Source organism: Elephantulus edwardii, unplaced genomic scaffold (assembly GCF_000299155.1).
Source record: "Elephantulus edwardii isolate Elephantulus edwardi_28Jun2011 unplaced genomic scaffold, EleEdw1.0 scaffold00091, whole genome shotgun sequence".
NCBI lineage: Eukaryota > Metazoa > Chordata > Mammalia > Macroscelidea > Macroscelididae > Elephantulus > Elephantulus edwardii.
Window position 1 is genome coordinate 1,302,359 of NW_006399841.1, and position 18,776 is coordinate 1,321,134.

Genomic DNA, 18,776 nt, shown 5'->3' on the forward strand with positions numbered 1-18,776 from the left:
TGGGGGAAGGATGGGGGTGGGGGCGCTGGCTTCAGGGAGAGGTGATGGAGCTGGGGGAAGAAGGAGAGGCCATCGGGGCTGGTGGGGGGGAGGAGTAGGCGGTGGAGGGTGCTGCTTCAAGGAGAGGCGATCAGGGCTGCAGGGCAGAATGACTGAATGGAGGAAGAAGTGGGAGGGGGGTTGGAACAGGGAACCTGCCCCTGAGGAATCTGAGAACAATTTAGGGAAGGACAATGGCTCTGCTCTCCTAGGGAACAGCAGCCACACTCTGAGACGTTCATGGGTGGCTGGGGGTTCGACTCGGCACTATTCATAATCCTGACGGTGGAGTATGGAAAGAACAGTTGTGAACTCAGAAGCTCTTGGTGGAGACCGGCCTGAGAGGAAAGCTGGCACTGATTGGGGATCTGCTCCAGGCAATTCCTCTTCTCAAAGAGAATGTTGCAGCCCTGCTTGGTGTGGTTCAGGGTCACTGAGCACAGTAGCCTTTGGAATCTGGCATGACCCCAGTACTGGCCCTACTGATGGTGAATTAGGCACCCTGCCTTTTCCTTTAGGATTAGGAGAAACACAGTCTCAAACTGGAGATTCCTGATTCATTCACTTAAAATATATTTATTTTTATATTTTATTTAAATAAATATATTTATTAAACATATTATTGAACTGTCAGGTATGTTACAGGGTCTGTCCCCGAGGCAATCAGTCTAGCCATCCCACATGAACCTAAATTTGGTAAAAAGATTATGTATGTGATGTTCCCTCCTCCCTCCAATTAGGGGGCCTGTCTCACCCTACACATTCGTACAATCCACTTCTCTAGATGACCAGGAATCCCAAATTCCCTCATTTTCTCAAAACACTTAGCATGCAAGAGCATGCAAGCTCATCATTTTAGTTCATCCCAGAATTCCTTCACTGGAACTCAGTCGATTGTGGAGCAGACAGGGAAAGAAGAGGTTGTGGTATTAGGTTCCAGAGTTGGCTAGGACATGCAGGGACACCATGAACAGCAAATCTGTATCCTGCCCTGTCCTGCGCCATCCTCATCCTCTCTGATATACTTGAGCCCTTTGTTATATTACATTCATTGTGTCAATCTGACAGCCATTGGAGTCAAGATGCTTCCTGGACTTTTCTTTTTACATCCTTGGTTTGACAACTCCAAACCAATCCACTACCGTCAAGTAAATTCTGACTCCTATCATCCCTCCATGGAGCTCTGGTGGCCTAGTGGTAACAAGCTCATTGGCAAACCCAAACAGACCCAGTTCAAATCCACCAGCAGTTCTGAGGGAGAAGGATGGGCAATCTCATATGTGTGATTTAATGTCACTGAAAATCCACTGGAGAGCCAGGCACACAATGGATTAGTGCTAGGGCCAAGTTTCACTATCCTTGCCTCCAAAGTGTACCCTGGTTGCATTTTTTCCAAGACATACCTGTTTTTTTGACATATTCCGTACTCTTCTCCAACACAAAGGGATTACTTCTTCTGTCGAGCCTTAGCTGTCCCGCCTTCTATCTGGCAGTGACAGGCAGTAGGCAGGACTTCTGGGTAAGTGCACTGGCTGGCCTTGTTTTAAGATTTCAGCCAGAAAACTTCTAGGGTACTGTCAATAGGCAGAGCTTCTAGTCATGAAGTTTCTCCATTGTATATGTGGGCGGAGCTTCCGAGGGCCCATCTCCTGATTGGCAGTGGTAGGTTACCGTAGGCGGGGTTTTGGCGTGCAAAGAGCTGGGAGCCTCGCTTTCGATAGCGGGCGTGGAGGTGGGGCCGTCTCCTGATTGGCTTACGGCGGGAGATGGGCGGGACGTGTGCGGGACGGGACGTGTGCGGGGCGGGGCCCGGCGGCCGGGGCCGGAGGGCGGTTGCGCCTGCGCGCGGGTCGCAGTCTGTCCTGGCTGCGTTGCGGGTTGTTGTTGCAGATCCCGGGGCCGAAGGCGCGATGCGGAGGCTGCAGGTGGTGCTGGGTCACTTGGTGGGCAGGCCCGACTCGGACGTGGCGTCCTCACCGCAGCCCGTCGCGTGCCTGAGCTCCTTCTCGCAGGCTTCGCCGGCGGACGTGGTGGTGGTGCATGGACGGCGTACGGCCATCGCCCGTGGGGGCCGCGGCGGCTTCAAGGTGCGGCCCAGGGGCCGGTCAGGGGGTGTCGGGGCGCGCTGGGATCCGGACTTGGGCTCGGTGTCCTATGGCGCTCCCCGGGGCCGCTCCGAATGGAGCAGGGCCCTTCTCCTGCTTCCCGGGGTGGGCGTTAAGGGAGGAAGACCCCGGTCCCCCCGTGCACCTGTCGCCTGGGGTCACCGCCAAGCCCGCCCCTGCAGGACACCACCCCGGACGAGCTGCTCTCGGCCGTCATGACCGCGGTGCTCCAGGATGTCAAGCTGAGCCCGGCCAACCTGGGGGACATCTGCGTGGGTGAGCGCATCGTCTCATCTCCCCCAGGGCCTTCCAACACCTTGCCCCTCCCCACGTGCTTTCACTGATGGACAGCTTGTCCTCAGTTGCCACTTTAGAACCGGCCTTCACCTCGACCCCAGGCACTTCTGGTCGTCTGTAAGACATACATAAGTCTGTTGAGTGTGATATGAACGGAGTTCCCGAGTGACAAGTGTTCACTTGGCAGATCTGTGACACTCCCATCCTGAGATGATGTCTGGAAGATTCAAGGAAGTGTTGAAACCACAATAGTCCAGTCGTTCTCCTTTACAGATGGAGAAACTGAGGCCCAGGGGATTTGCAGCTGAGCATGGGGCCTTTTGACCTTTAACCCACTTTCTCACCTTTGGCCTTGAAATACATCAGGATGGCTAGGGTCTCACCAAACACTTGTCACTCTCAAGTCCAGAGTCACTGTCACTCTTGGGGGCTGGGATTGTGTTTTTTTTTAACAGCCTCCTTTCCCAGACAGGATTCATTCAAGTTTTATGTCTTTCTTTCCTGAAACTTTTGCATGTCACCCTTAAAGGCAGACACCTTGTCCACTTCTGCACTCACTGGGAGAAGCAGGGAGGGCGGGTAAGTGAGCTTGGGACCCTCCTGGCCAGGACAAGCTGCTGTGTGGCTAGCCTCCCTGTTCCAGACCTGAAAATCCCAGAACCTGGAGTGAGCCTGCGGAGAAGGTTCAGGACCCTGCAGAGAGAGATCTGATGCATCCCTTGTCTCCTCTGTGGGATTCACAGCAGGACCTTAGTGCCCCAGTACAGCCTGACTCTGAATAAAAGTTTATTGTCCGCAGGAAACGTGCTTCAACCAGGGGCAGGGGCAGTCATGGCCCGGATCGCCCAGTTTCTGAGGTAAACACTTTCTGTTCTTAGCTCTGGGCTGCCCCTTTTGATTCTTGTGTGGGTCCAGGGTCCATGTTGCTGAGCCTATTGGTGGTGGAGAATCGGATTAGACACCAAACCAACCCTGGGACAAGCAGAGGCCCTGAGACTCCCCCGCCTCAAGGATTCAACCTTTTCCATACTTAACATGGGCTGTTACTGGGCACTGAGCCAGGACACAAGGCCTTCAAACCGGAGAAGTAGCTTTCCATGTTCCTGTGTGTAACTAGTCAGCTTGTTTTGCCTTTTTAAACTGAACTCTGTTCTCTTTTGTCAGTTGGCAGGACCTTTGAGCCTTCTTGTTAATTAATTTTTTGCTAATTGCACAAGCTGGGATGTATCTCTAGGCACATTCTCTCAGCCAGGACTTGGCCCAAAGTCTCTGGGAGAAAGAAAGTGCAGTGCAGAAAGGTCCTGGCAACCCTGCCCTTTAAAAGCAATCTCCAGGGTGGGACTTGGGCCTGAATCGTCTTCCTGTGTAGATTCAAGAGCCATTTGGGTTTCTGCTTGCAGCTTCATGGGGAACAGGCAAAAAAATGGAAAAATGAGAAACACTAGGTCTGCCTGCTAGATAGCAAAACAGCTTAGCCTGGAGTTCAAGGCGTCCCATGTCCTACCTCCAGACTGATGTTTTGTTTTTGTTGTTTGTTTTGTGAGAAAAATTTGTATTTAGAATTAGCCAGCTGGACTCAGTTGAGATGATCCCAATTTTGTTGGCAACATCCAAAGCATCATAGTTGGGAGCAAGTCGAACATAGGCCTTTTTCTCTCCATCAGACCTAATCACAGTGTTGACCTTGGCCACATCATTGTCATAGAGTTTCTTTATAGATGGTTTGATTTGGTGCTTGTTGGCCTTAACATCCACAGTGAACACAAGTGTGTTGTTATCTTCTGTCTTCTTCATGGCTGACTCAGTGGTCAGGGGAAACTTGATGATGGCATAGTGGTCAAGCTTGTTTCTCCTGGGGGTGCTCTCCCGGGGTATTTGGGCTCCCTTCGGAGTCTCCGTGTCTTAGGCCGCAGGAAGGTGGGAGATGTGCAGATCTTCTTTTTTTTTTGGCTGTGGATGCCCTTCAGGACGCCTTCTTGGCCTTTAACACCTTTGCTTTGGCTTCAGTTTTGGGAGGGGCAGGGGCTTCCTTCTTCGCTTTCGGTGCCATTTTCATAGAGAGGCCAGACTGATGTTTTCCCCTCATCCCCCAGCCACTCACTAGACCTGACTGCTTTCTACCAGCTACTCTTGCCTGTGCCCTCACCACTCTGATGATGCTGTCTGTCGCTGCTGACTGTCCTTCTTCCTCCCTGCCTGGTGTAAGCTCTGCCCAAATACTGTTTGGGCTGGACTTCTTGAAGCCTCCAGTCTTCAAATGAAAGCTCTGTCCTAGTATCCAGCTCTGCGTTTCCTTGTGATGGGCTCTGTTATGCCACATGACTCTTTATTTCAGAACCCCCGAGTTCGGTCTATTTTGTGTGTTGGTCAGGCTTCGGGTACAGACAGTACCGGAAGTATGTTAGTGTCCCTGAGATTGGAGATGTTTAGGGAACATCTTGGGGATTAGATGAAGGTGTAGAGGAGATGGCATGGCCAGGTGGCTGTCCACCCCTGGATTAGATCAAGGGACTCAGCTCTGGTTGCACAACAAAATCAGCAGAGCGCTTTGACCCCGAGGTTTGGAGCCCCAGCTTTCCAAGTGCTCTGGACTTTGTACTCCTGGCCAGGGCAGGTGACGTGGGGAGGTTTAGCTTTGGATAACTCGCAGAGCTGGGACGGTGTGAGATGCTGGGAGAACTCACCAGGACAGTGGGTGTTAGAAAACGTGGTGCTAATCAGACATCTTTTTTTTTTTTTAATCTTGAATCAATTCCATCTAATTTTTTTTAATTTATAATTTTTTTACAGTATTTCTTTCATTTTTTTCCCTAGTCATTCATTGTTGCACTTTTCTCCCTACCCACCTCCTCCCCCCAATTCACTCTTCTCCTGGAGAATAAAAAGAAAAACTCATTATTATGCAATCCCTCCTCCCAAGTCCACTCCACTTAGCCGCCTTAACTCTGGACTTCTGTAAGGACAAGAATACCCATTCATATGTCCCTTTTAAACAGTTCTCTCCCTCATCTGTTTCAATGCAATACACATCATTGCTCCCCTCCTTTTCTGTCTTCCCTCAACCCTGATGTCAGTCCTGTTTTACAACAGTAGCTCTATGCAATATTTGTTATTTTGTGATTGAAATATTTCACTCAGCATAATGTCCTCCAGGGTCATCCATTTTGAATAATATTTCATGAGCTCCTTGTTTTTCAGTGCTGCATGGTATTCCATTGTGTGAATATACCAGAGCTTCTCTATCCATTCATTTGTTGATGGGCACTTGGGTTGTTTCCATCTCTTTGCTATTGTGGACAAAGCCGCGATAAACATGGGTGTGCATATATCTGCTTGGGTGGTGGTTATGGTTTCTTTGGGGTATATTCCCAGTAGTGGAATTGCTGGGTCAAATGGTATCTCTATTTGCAACTTTTAAAAAAAATTTTATTTCATTATTTTTTGTGTGTGTACCGTCAAATCAGATCTGACTGGTACAGGAGGAGGTTGCCCCCTCCTTCTCCAGCAGAGCATCTGGTGGATTTGAACCGTTTACCTCTGGGATTGCGGTACAGCGTATTGCCACTAGACCACCAGAGCTCCCTTTATTTGCAACTTTTTGAGAAAGCTCCACACCGCCTTCCACAGTGGTTGCACCATTTTACACTCCTGCCAACAGTGAATAAGGGTTCCGGTTTCTCCACAACCTCACCAGCATTTGATGTTTGCTGTTCTGTTAAATGTTGCTGTTCTTACTGGGGAGAGATGGTATCTCATAGCTGTTTGCTAATCGGACATCTTTATCCAGGTGAGAACACGCTCTCTAGAGAGAACAGGAATGTTCGCTGCAATCATATAGTTAATACTAAAAAAGGCACAGGAGATGGGAGAGTTTCTGGCCTCCTAGTTGGAGACATTGCTGTTCATGTCCTACCAACAGGCTTAAGGGGTAACAGAAGTGTGTCATTTTTATTCTTCAATCTCCAAAGGGAGAGGAGAAGGGGTCCCTGTGTCCCTCAATGAGATGGACTGACATAGTGACTGCAGCAGTGGGGTCAAGTGTGTCAGAGATGAAGTTGGTGCAGGACAGGACAGAGTGCAGATCTCTTGTTAACAGGGTCATGATAAGTCGTACTCAGTTTGACAGCACCTGATAGCAACATCGTGACCCCCAAAAGGACATCGTGCTGGGAAAGGTCGGGTTAGGGAGAGAGACGGCGTGCCCAAGCTGGACGGGCACGGAGACCATAACCAGAGGCTGGCGCGTGATGGAATCATGAGGATGGCACAGCATAGAACACGGTTCCTAGTCACAGCCAACTCAGTGGCACCCAGCAACAGCATGGTCCACACAGCTTAGCTTTCAAGCTGCCCGTGGCCTTTGAAGAGGCTCACAGGAGGGAATGTGCTGTGGGCCCTGAGGGAGCAGGTGTCTCCAGAGAGGTCACCTGCCCCGTGGTTTCTTTTCCTCTCGGCTGAGGAGCAGCGTGGCGGGGACTGGACGCCTGGCCTCTGTGTCTCTTGACGGGGCAGGGGGACTGGCCAGGAGCAGGAGAGCCTGGCAGGGGAGGGGCTAACTCACCGTGGTCTCCTCTTGCTTTCAGCCACATCCCGGAGACTGTTCCTCTGTGCACCGTCAACAGGCAGTGTTCTTCGGGGCTGCAGGCAGTGGCCAACATAGCCGGTAAGTTGTGGCTGGGCGGGCTCCTGACCGTGGTCCTGGTGTGGTGGCTCTGGGTCGGCAGGGTCATTCTCTGCTGGGCATGCAGTGAGATTTCCGAGCGGACTTCGAACCACCGGAGGAGGAAGCCCATGTTGTAGCCCTCCGGCCTTTTCTGAACACTTCATGGTCTTGTGGTGCTGGGAGGCTGAGCCCCGCCTAGAGACCAGGTGGGGAGAAAAGGAGAGCCAGGCTAGGTGGGGAAAGAGTGTCCACTGCCGCCAGGACGGACGGACTCGGGGGCAGGATGCTTATGAAATGCTTTTGTTGCAGGTGGAATCAGAAATGGGTCTTATGACATTGGCATGGCCTGTGGGTAAGAATTCCTTTCCGCCAGAGCTTGTTGACTAACTTCTGATACTAAAACTAATTTACATCTCTTCCTGAGAACTTGGTGCAGCTGTGGTGGCTCAGTGATTTAAGGGACCAGCTGCTAACCCAAAGGACAGTGGTTCAAACCCACCGGCTGCTCCTTGGGAAAGCGATGTGGCAGCGTGACTTACAGCCTTGGAAACCCTATCGACCCTTCTCCTCTGTTCTGTCGGGTTGACGTGACTCAGGTGTAGTTTTGGATTTGCTCTGAGCTCTCTGATGTTGTGGAGTCAGAACCGCCTCCTAGCTGGCCCTCCAGGGAGTTTTCTGAGGCTGTAAATTGCAAGGGAGGAAGCAGCTGATGGATTCAAACCAAGTACCTTTGGGTTGGCAGCCCAACTCTTTGCCACTAAGCCACCAGAGATCTCAGATGCAGTGATTTCTGGATTCTCCCTTTAGGCCGTGGACTAGGGGCAGTTTGTGTAAATTCTCAGGATAGTGCTCAGCTTTGGCTGCTGGAGAACCATCCAGCGCTGTCTCATGGGGTGGGGTGGGGAAGGGAACTTGGCTGAGAGCCTCCGTACGTTTCTTAAATGGAGCTTCCTCTTTGAAAATCTGTCAGCCTGGAGAACGTGGGCAAGCATTTTGAGAAAGCCAAGCATCTGTATTTCCCTCTGTGCTATTTGTTCATCCATAATGCTGCTGAGAGCAGAACAGAAGCTTTAGGTCCCTGGAGCCGGGGCATTTCCCGTGTCACCGGCTGGTTAAGTTGCCAGGCGGTCTCCCCCTCTAGCCCCGGCTGTTACAGCAAGGTGGAGAGTCCAGCTGCTTCCTGGGGTCCGAGGAACGTGGTCAGGCCTTTATTGGCCGGTTGCTGTCACCTCTGCTCAGGATTTGGCCCCATCTTTGGCCGTAGTGTGTGTAGTGTCAGGGTTGCATTGGGCAGTACCTCCAGGAAAAGGAGAACACTGGACTTGAGAGACCATCCGGGGTGGGCAGTGAGGGGACTGGGGTTGTCAAGTGCGTCTTGTGCCATAAGTGCCTCCCGATGGTTTTTCTGAATTGGAAGCATGGCTGGTCCTTACCTCGGGGCTGCGCTGGTGGGTATGTCCTGCTGCCCTCGGTCTGCAGCTGTAAAGAAAGCTGAGACCACCTGTGGGGTGCCCTTTGATTTCTCTCCTGTCCCTCAGTCTTAGTAGGAGGTGCAGATGACTTGGGAGACCTCAATCCTTCTTGAGTTTCGTACATGGAATCCAAGTTCCCAAACAGATTAGGACTCTCTCACTCGTTTATTTAGGGTCAGGGCCAGGACTGGCACCCACGTCACAGGCTGACTGCTCACCGTGACTTGGACGCTGAAGCAGGGGTGTTGGGGAGGCATCCTAGTTGGGTTGTATTCTCGGGACCTACATTGGGGTCCTGACTGGTGACCATGGATGGACTGGCTACTCCTCTGGGCTTTGGTGTCCGTATCTCTAAAACGGACACGTCCCTCAGCCGTGCTGAAGGGGACGAGTCTGTTGAATAACTTGTACTGACACATATGGCGCATGTAGGTGGCTGACACAGCTCGAAGCTCTCAAGCTCGGAAAGAGATTACAGCGGCGCTGACTTGTGGAAAGCACCTGGTCAGGGTTTCCTGCTTTCTCTGGGGCCTGGGGTCCCTGACCTCCCAGAAGCCCTCTCTGACCACACGGAGCTAAGGTCTCACCCTGCCCTCAGCTCCTCGCACCTTGGCTCTGCGGCCAGGTTGCTCTTTGACGGGTGGCTTGAAGGTTGCCTTTCCATTCTCTCTCTCCTCCCTACGCTGAGGCCGTGGTGCTGGTAGACAGGGTCTGATGGAGCTTTTGGATGTCTGCTGGAGGCCACCGGACACCTGTCCTTGGGAACCACTGGTTGGCCGTGGAAGTGACAGTGTCAGGAAAGGGCAGCCCCAGTCCTGGGAAGTGGGGACTGTGTAGTGCTCTGTCCTGGGGGACACAGGGAGGTGGAAGTGGACCTTGGGAGCTCTGCCTTGCGGGACAAGTGTCCTGCCGTTGGCCCCTGGATAGTGCACCGGATCTCCTGGGGGCTCCCTGGCTCATTCCACCCTGGGTAGATACACTGCTGTCTCTGGAGCCACTCTGATACCACCCCATCTACTCCCTTCCTCAGGGTGGAGTCCATGTCCCTGTCTGAGAGGGGGAACCCCGGGAATATTACTTCACGGCTGATAGAGAACGAGAAGGCCAAAGACTGCCTGATCCCTATGGGGTGAGTGATGACCCCAGCTCCCGCCTGGAGCGGGGGGCTGACAAACACTGACCACCTCCGGCCAGCAGTGGCAGGCTCTGGCTTCCTGCCCCTGGGCCTGGCCTGCTCCGTAGGATGCTGGGAATGGGAACTCAATGCCACCCTTGACGTCCCTTTCCCGAGGTCTGTCTTCTGTGTGTCCCACCCTGTCACTCCCACAGTGAAGGTCTCGGGCCCGCATCCCAGAGCTGTGGGGGTCTAGAAAGCTGAGAAAGAATTAGGCAGCTTTTGCAGATTGTAAATGCAGGTGAAGAAGCCTGGGCCCTGTCGATGGGACGTCACAGCACCTTAGCTTGGTGGCCAGCGCTGCTGAGTTTCTGGGCTGTTCGCAGGGTCTGCGGGTGGGAACTAGATACTTGAGTCCCTGGACATGTGGAGAGACCTGGGGCTCAGAGAGGGGCAGGGCTGTGCCATCTCCAGTGCCCTTATCTCTGAAGGAAGCTCGCGGAACCGGGTGTCCTGGTGCACGGCCCAGCCCTGCCCTGCCTCTGGGTTGCCAGAAGCCGGGTAGGTTCCAGCCAAGACGAGCAGAGAGCCAAGGTTTAGCCTTTCCAGGGTCTCCGTGGGAATTGTCATGGTCTCATGTTGAAACCGTTTCCCTTGGGGCACTGGGGAAGTTGGCAAAGAGTGGCCCATATACCCGACCCCAATTCACGCCCACTTGTGCCCCACATCTTGTGGTGCTGAGCCAGCTCACCCAGGGAACAAAGGCCCTTTTTGTACACGCCCCTCCCTCGTACAGACAGCACGCCCTCCCAGGGTCCACTCAGCACATCCTGTCAGGGTCCAGTCGGCGTGCTGACGCCCTGTGTGCACCCCTTCACCTTTTCTTGGAGCGCAATTGATCTCCTCACTCACCACCACTGTCCTGGAGCGTGGACTGGCCCTCCTGTCTCGCCCTGCCTACAGCCCAGGGGTCCAGAGTCAAGCGTGGCCCAGGCCCTGCCGGTGCCCTGGACGCTGGGGCCGCATCCTCACTGTTTGCTGTGTGTGTCCCAGGATCACCTCGGAGAACGTGGCGGAGCGGTTCGGCATTTCCCGGGAGAAGCAGGATGCCTTTGCCCTGGCTTCCCAGCAGAAGTGAGTGCTGCTTGGCCCCGGCGTCTCCCGCTGAAGGAGGGGCTTTGAGGCTGTCCTCGGTGGCCGGCCATGGAGCTGTCCTGAGGGGGCAGCTGTCCAGTGAGCATGCCTTGCACCTTGTAGCAGGGTGGGGTGGACACAGACGAGGGTCACTCTGTGGTGACAGCACTGTCACCGTCATTCACCTTTCGTATCTCCTCACTGCCCGTGAACTCTGGTGGCCTCGTGGGAGCTGTGTTGTCCACCTGAAGGCACACGGTTCTCATCCATGAGGGAAAGATGGGCCGTCTCCTTCCATTGATTTACTGCCTCTGAAACCCACCAGAGAGTCAGCTCCGAGTTGGTTCTGACTCGATGACACAGCAGCACCACCACCACCACCTATGCCTCAGTTTCCCTCTCTGCCCCCAGGACATGATGAGTGTCAGGACTCTGTTCTCTACTTTGCAGGGCTTTGGGGATTGGACACAGTAGCACAGCTTCTCTGGATTGTGGCCCACAATACTAGGGAACCCGGGATTCCAGCCTCTGAAGCCTGCCTGGGTCTAGGGAACTGTCCTGAGATGAGACTATATCAACAAAAATCCAGGGGCCAGGCCAGTGGGCAGGGACAGGCGGAGACTGGCAAGGTGGCACCCACCCTGAGGCTTTAGCCTCAGTTTTAGCAGAGAGACACGAGCAGGCTTGATCCCTGTGCCTTTTAAGTGAAGGCTCTGGGAGCTGTCACGTCTGTGCCCCCTCCCTCCCTCTGTGGTCGGGGCTGGCTCAGTTCTGGAGGTGTCGGGCTCCCTGAGAGGAAGGCCTGGAAGGGGCCTGAGCCTGGCCTTCTGTGGTTCTGCCAGGGCAGCCAGAGCCCAGAGCAAGGGCTGCTTCCGGGCCGAGATTGTGCCAGTGACCACGACGGTCCACGACGACAAGGGCAACGAGAGGAGGATCACCGTGGGCCAGGACGAGGGCATCCGTGCCAACACCACCATGGAGGGCCTGGCCAAGCTGAAGCCTGCCTTCAAGGAGGGCGGCTCCACCACTGCTGGTGAGGCCGGGCTGGGCCGAGCTGATGAAGGGACCGTGGCCCCTCGGCCGGGGCGACGCAGGAGGACCTGACTGTCTCACCCCTGCGCTTCACCCCTAGGCAACTCCAGCCAGGTGAGTGACGGGGCAGCTGCCCTCCTCCTGGCCCGGAGGTCCAAGGCTGAAGAGTTGGCACTCCCCATCCTGGGAGTCCTAAGGTCCTATGCGGTGGTTGGGGTCCCGCCTGATGTCATGGGCATTGGGCCTGCCTATGCCATCCCTGCAGCTTTGAAGAAAGCAGGTAGGTTGGCTCCTTCTGCCCTGGACCTGGACCCCAGGTGCATGCTGCTGCTGGGTGGGGGAGGGTGGCAGGTGCGGCGTGCCGCTGGGGGTCCTTCAGGGTGAAGGTGGGACAGGTGAGCATCCCATACCACATTCTTAATGACCCAGCACTAGGGACCGACTGCTCATTCTTCTAGAACAGACTGGCATTATCAGTTAGCCTGCAGACTTGTGGGTAGGGTTGGCCCAGGGATCATCCTAAAAGTGACCGGTCAAAGCAGGCCTGCTTCCTCCCTGCAGGGCTAACGGTGAACGATGTGGACATCTTTGAGATCAATGAAGCCTTTGCAAGTCAGGTGAGCCTTGGTTTCTGGACAGTGTGTGGCCCAGGGCGGCCCCGCTGGACTCTCAGCAGGTGAGACGCACAGAGCGCGGAAGGGGCGCTGCTCACCTTGTGTCCCCTTCCAGGCCGTCTACTGTGTGGAGAAGCTGGGAATCCCTGCTGAGAAGGTGAACCCGCTGGGCGGGGCAGTGGCCCTGGGCCACCCTCTGGGCTGCACCGGGGCACGCCAGGTCATCACGCTGCTCAATGAGCTGAAGCGACGTGGGAAGAGGTGAGACGTGCCCAGGCGGGGGCAGCTGGGAGTCTGGGGTGCTTAGAATTCTGACCTGAGAAGATAGGGGCGTGATCTCCAGTTTCCCTGGGGGCTCCCCGTGGAGCCTGCGGCTGCCATCTGCCACTCTATGTATACACCAGGCGTCAGAATGCCACACGCCCATGGTCTGGTCTGGGAGGAGGGTTAGCATCACCTGGGCCCAGCAAGGCTTTGGCCCGTGCAGCTCTCGGACCTCGAGTGACGTCTGGTCCGTCATGTCTCGGTGGCTGAGCCTCTGCCGTGTAGGCCTGGCTGACCCAGTTTCTTCCACAGGGCGTACGGGGTGGTGTCCATGTGCATCGGCACCGGGATGGGGGCTGCCGCTGTCTTCGAGTACCAGGGTAACTGAGCGCGGCCCAGGCATCCAGCGGACAGGAGTGCGACGCAGACGGCTCCGCTGTGGTGGCAGGAGACCAGCACTACAGACGAAGCCATGGGGAATGCGCACTGGTGGTGGTGGCAAAGCAAATCAAGGCACTTCAACCAGATTGGGGAACTAGAAACACTAACACGCAGTAAAGGGCGGATCGCCCAGACCACAGGGCCACGGGTGACATCTGCAGGGGAGCAGCCGTGGATAGGAGGACAGTGGATGGAAGTAAATGTTTGTGGTCATAGCTTGCTGGTTGTGTCTTCTTCCAAGGGAAGGTCCTCCCATGCTCATTGTCGCCGCCCCACCCTCGTAGTTCTCCCTCCCCTGGAATGTCGTTCTTCACCGTTGGAGCCGACCCTCAGCTGACCCTCCGGTGGGCTTTCAGAGGTGGTTAATCACACAGCCCATCCTTCTCCACAGAGCAGCTGGTGGCCTCGGCCTGCGTGCCTTCAGGATTGCAACGCAGCTTCTTGCTACTAGGCCACCAGTGCTCCGCTGGAATTGTTGTTCTGTGCCTTCGAGTCGCCTGAATAGTAGGTTTTCATTCCACTATCCTGGAGCAGACTCTTTCAGCCAAGAAATGCCGACAGTCCAGAGGGGCCTGAGAAACCAGCTCTTTGCAGACTGACTCCATGTTGTTAAGTGCTGTCAAGTCCTCAATGCCTGGGTGACTTTCATCCTCTCTCCAGGTTCATAGGTTTCTGGAGCCAAGCTATTTACGCAAGTGGATGCCACTCTTGCTTCCAAGCTTGTTTTAATCAGGGAGCTCCACCAAACACTGTCCACCATAGGTGACCATTAACGCATTTGACACATCAGTGTCACAGTGTTCTGCTGTGTAGCAAGTGGACACACTGACCCCACAGGCATGTTTATTTTTTCCAAAGCTGGGGGCCTGGGGCCAGGGACTGGGGGGAAGCCACAGATCTGGGGGAGGCCAGGGAGGTGACATATTGCTTGTCCTCGAAGCCCTTGCCCCGGAGCCACAGGGCGCAGGCCTTCTCGCCCAGCACTCCGTCCACCACCAGCGTGGATTCGTACAGCTCATTGCTCCTGCGGGGAGAAGGGAGGGCACTGAGGTTAGGAAGCTCTGGCTGGAGGCCCTGGGCAGGACCAGGATGCCGAGAGGGGCTGTACCTCGCTGTGAAGGTGACCTGCAGAGTGACAGTGGGTGGGGGTGCATTGACTGGCCGTGCTTCCAGCATCCCGCTGTTGGGGGAGACCTGGAAGGCTGTGGTGCTCCTGGCTGGCTCTTCCTCGCCTACAGCGTGGGAGGGGAGACACATGGGCCATCTGCTGCCCCAATAGGCTCTCACTGCAGCCAGGCTTACCCTGTCTGCCTGCCGGACATTTCTATCTTGCCCAGTCCCTCAGGGTGGGGAGACCCCCACGAATCCACTGGAATGGGAACTGGTCATTTCTATGGCACTCCCAGCCGGTGCCAGCCCACAGCGGGGCCGTGGCAGGAGGGGGGCCCAGCGCACCCATCAGCACCGTCCAGTAACTCCGGCAGCAGCTCAGGTTCATCAGGTGGACTTCCCGCACCTGCTGCTGGTTCACAACACAGGTTCCGAAGTCCACCCAGCTGGTGGACACCTGCAGCTCGGGCACGGCCACCACAGCCCGCAGGGGCACCACCTGGGGAATGAGGCCTTTAACTCAGCTCAGGCATGGCCACCAGGGCCCAGAGGGCACCAACTGGGTGACAGGGCTACCACGGCCCGCAGGGCACCACCTGGGGGACGAGGCCACCATGGCCATCAGGGCACCATTTGGGGGACAGGACCTTTAATGTGGCCCACTTCTTGGGCTCAGCCAGAATCACAGCTGTGACACCCGTGTGGAGGGCACCGGGTGACACAGGAGGTGGAAGGAGCTGGGGCCGGTGGGAGAAGCCAGGATTTTGTGTAGGAACATTTATCAACCCGCTTGCCATCCTCCACCCTAAACCCAAACAAACTGTAGTTTCTGCTCCTGGAGAACCCCACTTCTCTGCTCCTCCTCCCTCCTCCCACGGGGACTCCAAGCCCAGCCCGCCGCTGCCCTTGGGCTCTGGGCCATCTTTGCCTCAGGCCACACCTGTGACCTGACTTTCATGCTTTCGCCACCTTCCTGGGCCCCTGCCTCCCACAGCTGCCCAGGCAGTAGACTTGAGAGCACCCTCAGGCTGGGTCCCGGAACCCAACACTCACCCTTCTGGCATCTCAAGCACATCACCCAGTCCAGTCCATCCATCCATCCATCCATCCATCCATCCATTTTCCTCACCTGGGCCTCTCAGCCGGGCCTCCCTCCACAGCCCTGCATCCTGTGCTGAAGTCTAACACCTGGGCTGCCCGGAGACCCCCACACCCGAGTGGCCCCTCACGGCTGCCCCTGCTGCTCCCTGCCTCACCCCTGCAGCCTGACTTCCTGAGTGGTTTTCTATTCCTCCTGATTCTACAGTGTGATTCTACATGCCGCCGCCTCCAGGGAGTCTTCCCTGGTGTTCCATCTTAAAGGACGACCTTCTCCTGGGACTAGTGAGCATGGGATGACTCTTCTTCACATGCAAGGCTCTTCCAGAGCAGGCTGGGCCCTGAAGGTCGGGCTGGGGATGCTCTGATTTCTGAAGGCCCACCTGGGCTTGTCCTCGTGCCCCAGCAGCACAGGGTCCAGCCTGCACCGCCCGCTCAGCTGTGGGGCCCATGGGGGGCTTGCCTGGGTGGTCTGGTTGGTGTACTCCAGGAGCAGGTCCTGTGTGAACACCACCTCTCTCTCCCCGCTCGCGCTCTGCCGGACCTGCACTCCAGTCAGCATCTGGTCAGCTGGCAGCTTCGGGTAGAGCAGCTCCCGTGACAGCGAGAAGGACACGTTCACCTGGGCAGATGCGGACACGCCGTCAGCGCAGGCTGCTCAGACTCCCAGCCTTCCTCCCTCTCACTGCTGCCGGCCCGGGCAGTTCCTAGCACTGCCATGTTCTAGCTTAGCCCACGGGCCCAGCCAGACCGTCCTGGTGTACTGACTCCACAGACCTCGTTAATGTTGGCATCACGACCATGCCTGCCCTCGGGAGGCAGAGGCTAGACGGGAGGAGCAAGCAAACACATCTTTGCCACCTTGCGTGGCAGGGCTGTGGCTAGACTGCTCACTGTCTTTATCCGGAGGGCAGTGAGGAGCCACCGAGAGGCTTTCAGCAGAGGACTGTCAGCCTTCCACAGGGGCCACTCTGGTCAGTGACAGACATGAACAAGAGTGAGCACGGGTTAGGGGCCAGGACCACCATCAAGGCCACAGACGATGAGCTTAATCACCTGGTTCCCAAGACAAGCCCTCCAGAATCAAAGAAGGTGCTTCTTAAAAGTAGATTCTTGAATGAATGGAAATCCAAAATCTCTGTAAATGTTCATTAAAATTATTAAAAAAAAAAGTAGATTCTTTCCAAGGGCCTTCTGGTGGCCTAGTGGTAAGAAGAAGCTGCACTGCAAATCCCAGAGATGCGCAGTTCGAATCCACCAGATGCTCTGCTGGAGAAGGTGGGACAATCTCCTCCTGTACCAGTAAGATCCGATTTGACGGTGCACAAACACAAAATAATAATAAAATAAAATGGAAAACCCCCATTAACCCAAACACAAAATGGGCAAAAGACATGAAAAGTCTCTTCACAAAAGAGGACATTCAGGCAACAATGAATGAATGAAAACCCAAAATCTCTGTAAATGTTCATTAAAATTAATAAAATTTAATAATTAACAAAAGAGGACATTCAGGTGGCCAAGAAACACACGAGGAAATGTTCAAAATCACTAGCAAGCTGAGAGATACAAATCAAAAAGCAAGATACCACCTCCCTCCAGGAGCAGTAGCACAGTTCAACAAAACAGCAAACAATCAGTGTTGGTGAGGATGTAGAGAGATTGGAACTCTCAATGCACTTGCTGGTGGGACTGTAAAACGGTACAGCCACTATGGGAGGCAGTTCAGTGTTTCCTGAAAAAGCTGCACGTAAACAGCTCACATTCCCAGCTACTCCACTGCCAGGAATATACCCCGAGGAAAACAAAACTGAGACAGAGATTTGTACACCTATGTTCACAGCAACATTATTCACAAAAGCAAGAAAATGGAAACAACCCAAATGCCCATTAACAAACGAATGGATCGAGAAACCGGCCCATTCACACATGGGATACTGTGCAGCACTAAGGAACAACAATTCTGTAAAATACTATGTAACTTCTTGCCTCGTGGTAAGAAGCTGCATTGCAATACTGAAGGCACGCAGCTCGAGGTCACCAGCTGTTCCGCCGGAGAAGGATGGGTAATCTCCTCCTATGTGTTTAACTGCCTCTGAAAACCCACCAGAGATCAGCTATGGGTCAATTCTGACTCTATGGTACACAACAACATATAACTTGGGAAAGACTAGAAAGCATTTTGCTGAGTGAAATATCTCAGTCACTTAAGGACAAATATTGCACAAGGCCACTATTGTGAAAACAGGAGGATAACGGATTAAGATGTATTTAAATGTTCAAAAGGGAAAGGTGAAAAGCGGGCATAAAAAGGGAAAGGGGGGAATATCACTGAAATAGCAGAGGTTAGTGAGTGTTGGGGGTGAAGTAATGGAACAATGATATTATATAAAATATAATGCATATGAATGTCTAAAACACAAAGCACATGTACCAAACATGATGTATACGAATTATTATATGCAAACCAGTAAAACAAATTTAAAAATACAGATTCTTGGGCTTCAGCCCAGACTTTCACATTTTGAGAGGTAGGGGCCAGGAACTGAGATTTTTAACAAGCTTTCCAAGGATCTGTTGCTGGCTTTGGAAACTACTGTCCTAGAACAAGGTACAGGGATGAGAAGGGAGCAGTGCTGAGTGACACGTAGGAGGGGCGTCAGCGGGGCTTGGTGGCTGGTACAACAGAAAGGGGTGTCTGGAATGGGGAACACCAGATTCTGGCCTGGACAAGGGATGGACGGGGCTTGTGTTTGTGGGGCTGCAACACCACAGAGGTGAGGGACAGGACAAGGAGTGAAGGGAGATGAGAATTTCCATTTAGTCATGTTGAATAAGAGTCTAGAGGTTTGGAGAAAATTCTGGACAGGGGCCAGAGGCCTAGGCAGTGTCAGCAAAGGATGATGTGAGGTCGTGGCCCCACATGACGGCTTTTACTTTGGGAATGTGTGGGCTTCTCCAGAGCTGACCAAGGGTTCTGATGTAGCTGGTGACCAAGCCTGCAGTCTGACAAGTCTGGTGGGACTGGACCCTTGGTGGTGCTCATGGGAATCCCTTCAGCTTTGCTCCTGAAGAAGGGAGCATGCGTGAAGCGGTCGAGAGTGACCAGCCTTCTGTTTCCCACAGACCTGCGTCCAGCTCGCCTTGTCTGTGGTGAGGATGGAGGGGTTCACGTCTTAGCATCTCTCCCCAGCACAGAGCCTCATACAGACATGCGGAAGCTCACATTTTAGAAGAATGTGGCAAGTCCTGGAAGCCCCCAAAGTGGGCAGAAGAACCCCAGAGTGTGCTGAGCAGCACCAGAGCCCAGTGTCGCAAGAGCACAGCCTGATGGGAGTGCTGAGAGGAGAGAAAGAAAGAGGGGCTTGGCACGGAGAGGAGTTAGGAAGGCGA

The 18,776-nt window shown here is 54.3% G+C and overlaps 2 protein-coding genes across 3 annotated transcripts in view; one reads left to right on the forward strand and one right to left on the reverse strand.

Moving 5' to 3' along the window:
* Positions 1-1,949: 1,949 nt before the first annotated feature.
* Positions 1,950-13,131, forward strand: LOC102849633 (3-ketoacyl-CoA thiolase A, peroxisomal-like). 2 transcript variants are annotated; one of them, XM_006890591.1, is made up of 12 exons: positions 1,950-2,126; positions 2,327-2,420; positions 3,241-3,298; positions 7,025-7,104; positions 7,414-7,456; positions 9,607-9,705; positions 10,744-10,824; positions 11,667-11,857; positions 11,957-12,136; positions 12,418-12,473; positions 12,586-12,731; positions 13,047-13,131. In XM_006890591.1, the coding sequence occupies exons 1-12, from the start codon at positions 1,950-1,952 to the stop codon at positions 13,120-13,122; spliced, it is 1,281 nt and encodes a 426-aa protein (XP_006890653.1). In that variant the 3' UTR covers positions 13,123-13,131. The 2 variants fall into 2 exon arrangements, with proteins under 2 accessions (XP_006890653.1, XP_006890654.1); XM_006890592.1 differs by lacking the exons at positions 9,607-9,705; positions 11,957-12,136 and having other exon boundaries at positions 13,047-13,122.
* Positions 13,132-14,018: 887 nt separating this feature from the next.
* Positions 14,019-18,776, reverse strand: part of DLEC1 (deleted in lung and esophageal cancer 1) — a 62,366-nt gene continuing 57,608 nt past the window's right edge. Inside the window, exons 34-37 of the mRNA XM_006890654.1 lie at positions 15,847-16,005; positions 14,631-14,784; positions 14,284-14,407; positions 14,019-14,199 (exon numbers count right to left, since the gene is read on the reverse strand). Coding sequence (XP_006890716.1) covers positions 14,019-14,199; positions 14,284-14,407; positions 14,631-14,784; positions 15,847-16,005 — 618 coding nt within the window. The remainder of the gene's footprint in view (positions 14,200-14,283; positions 14,408-14,630; positions 14,785-15,846; positions 16,006-18,776) is intronic.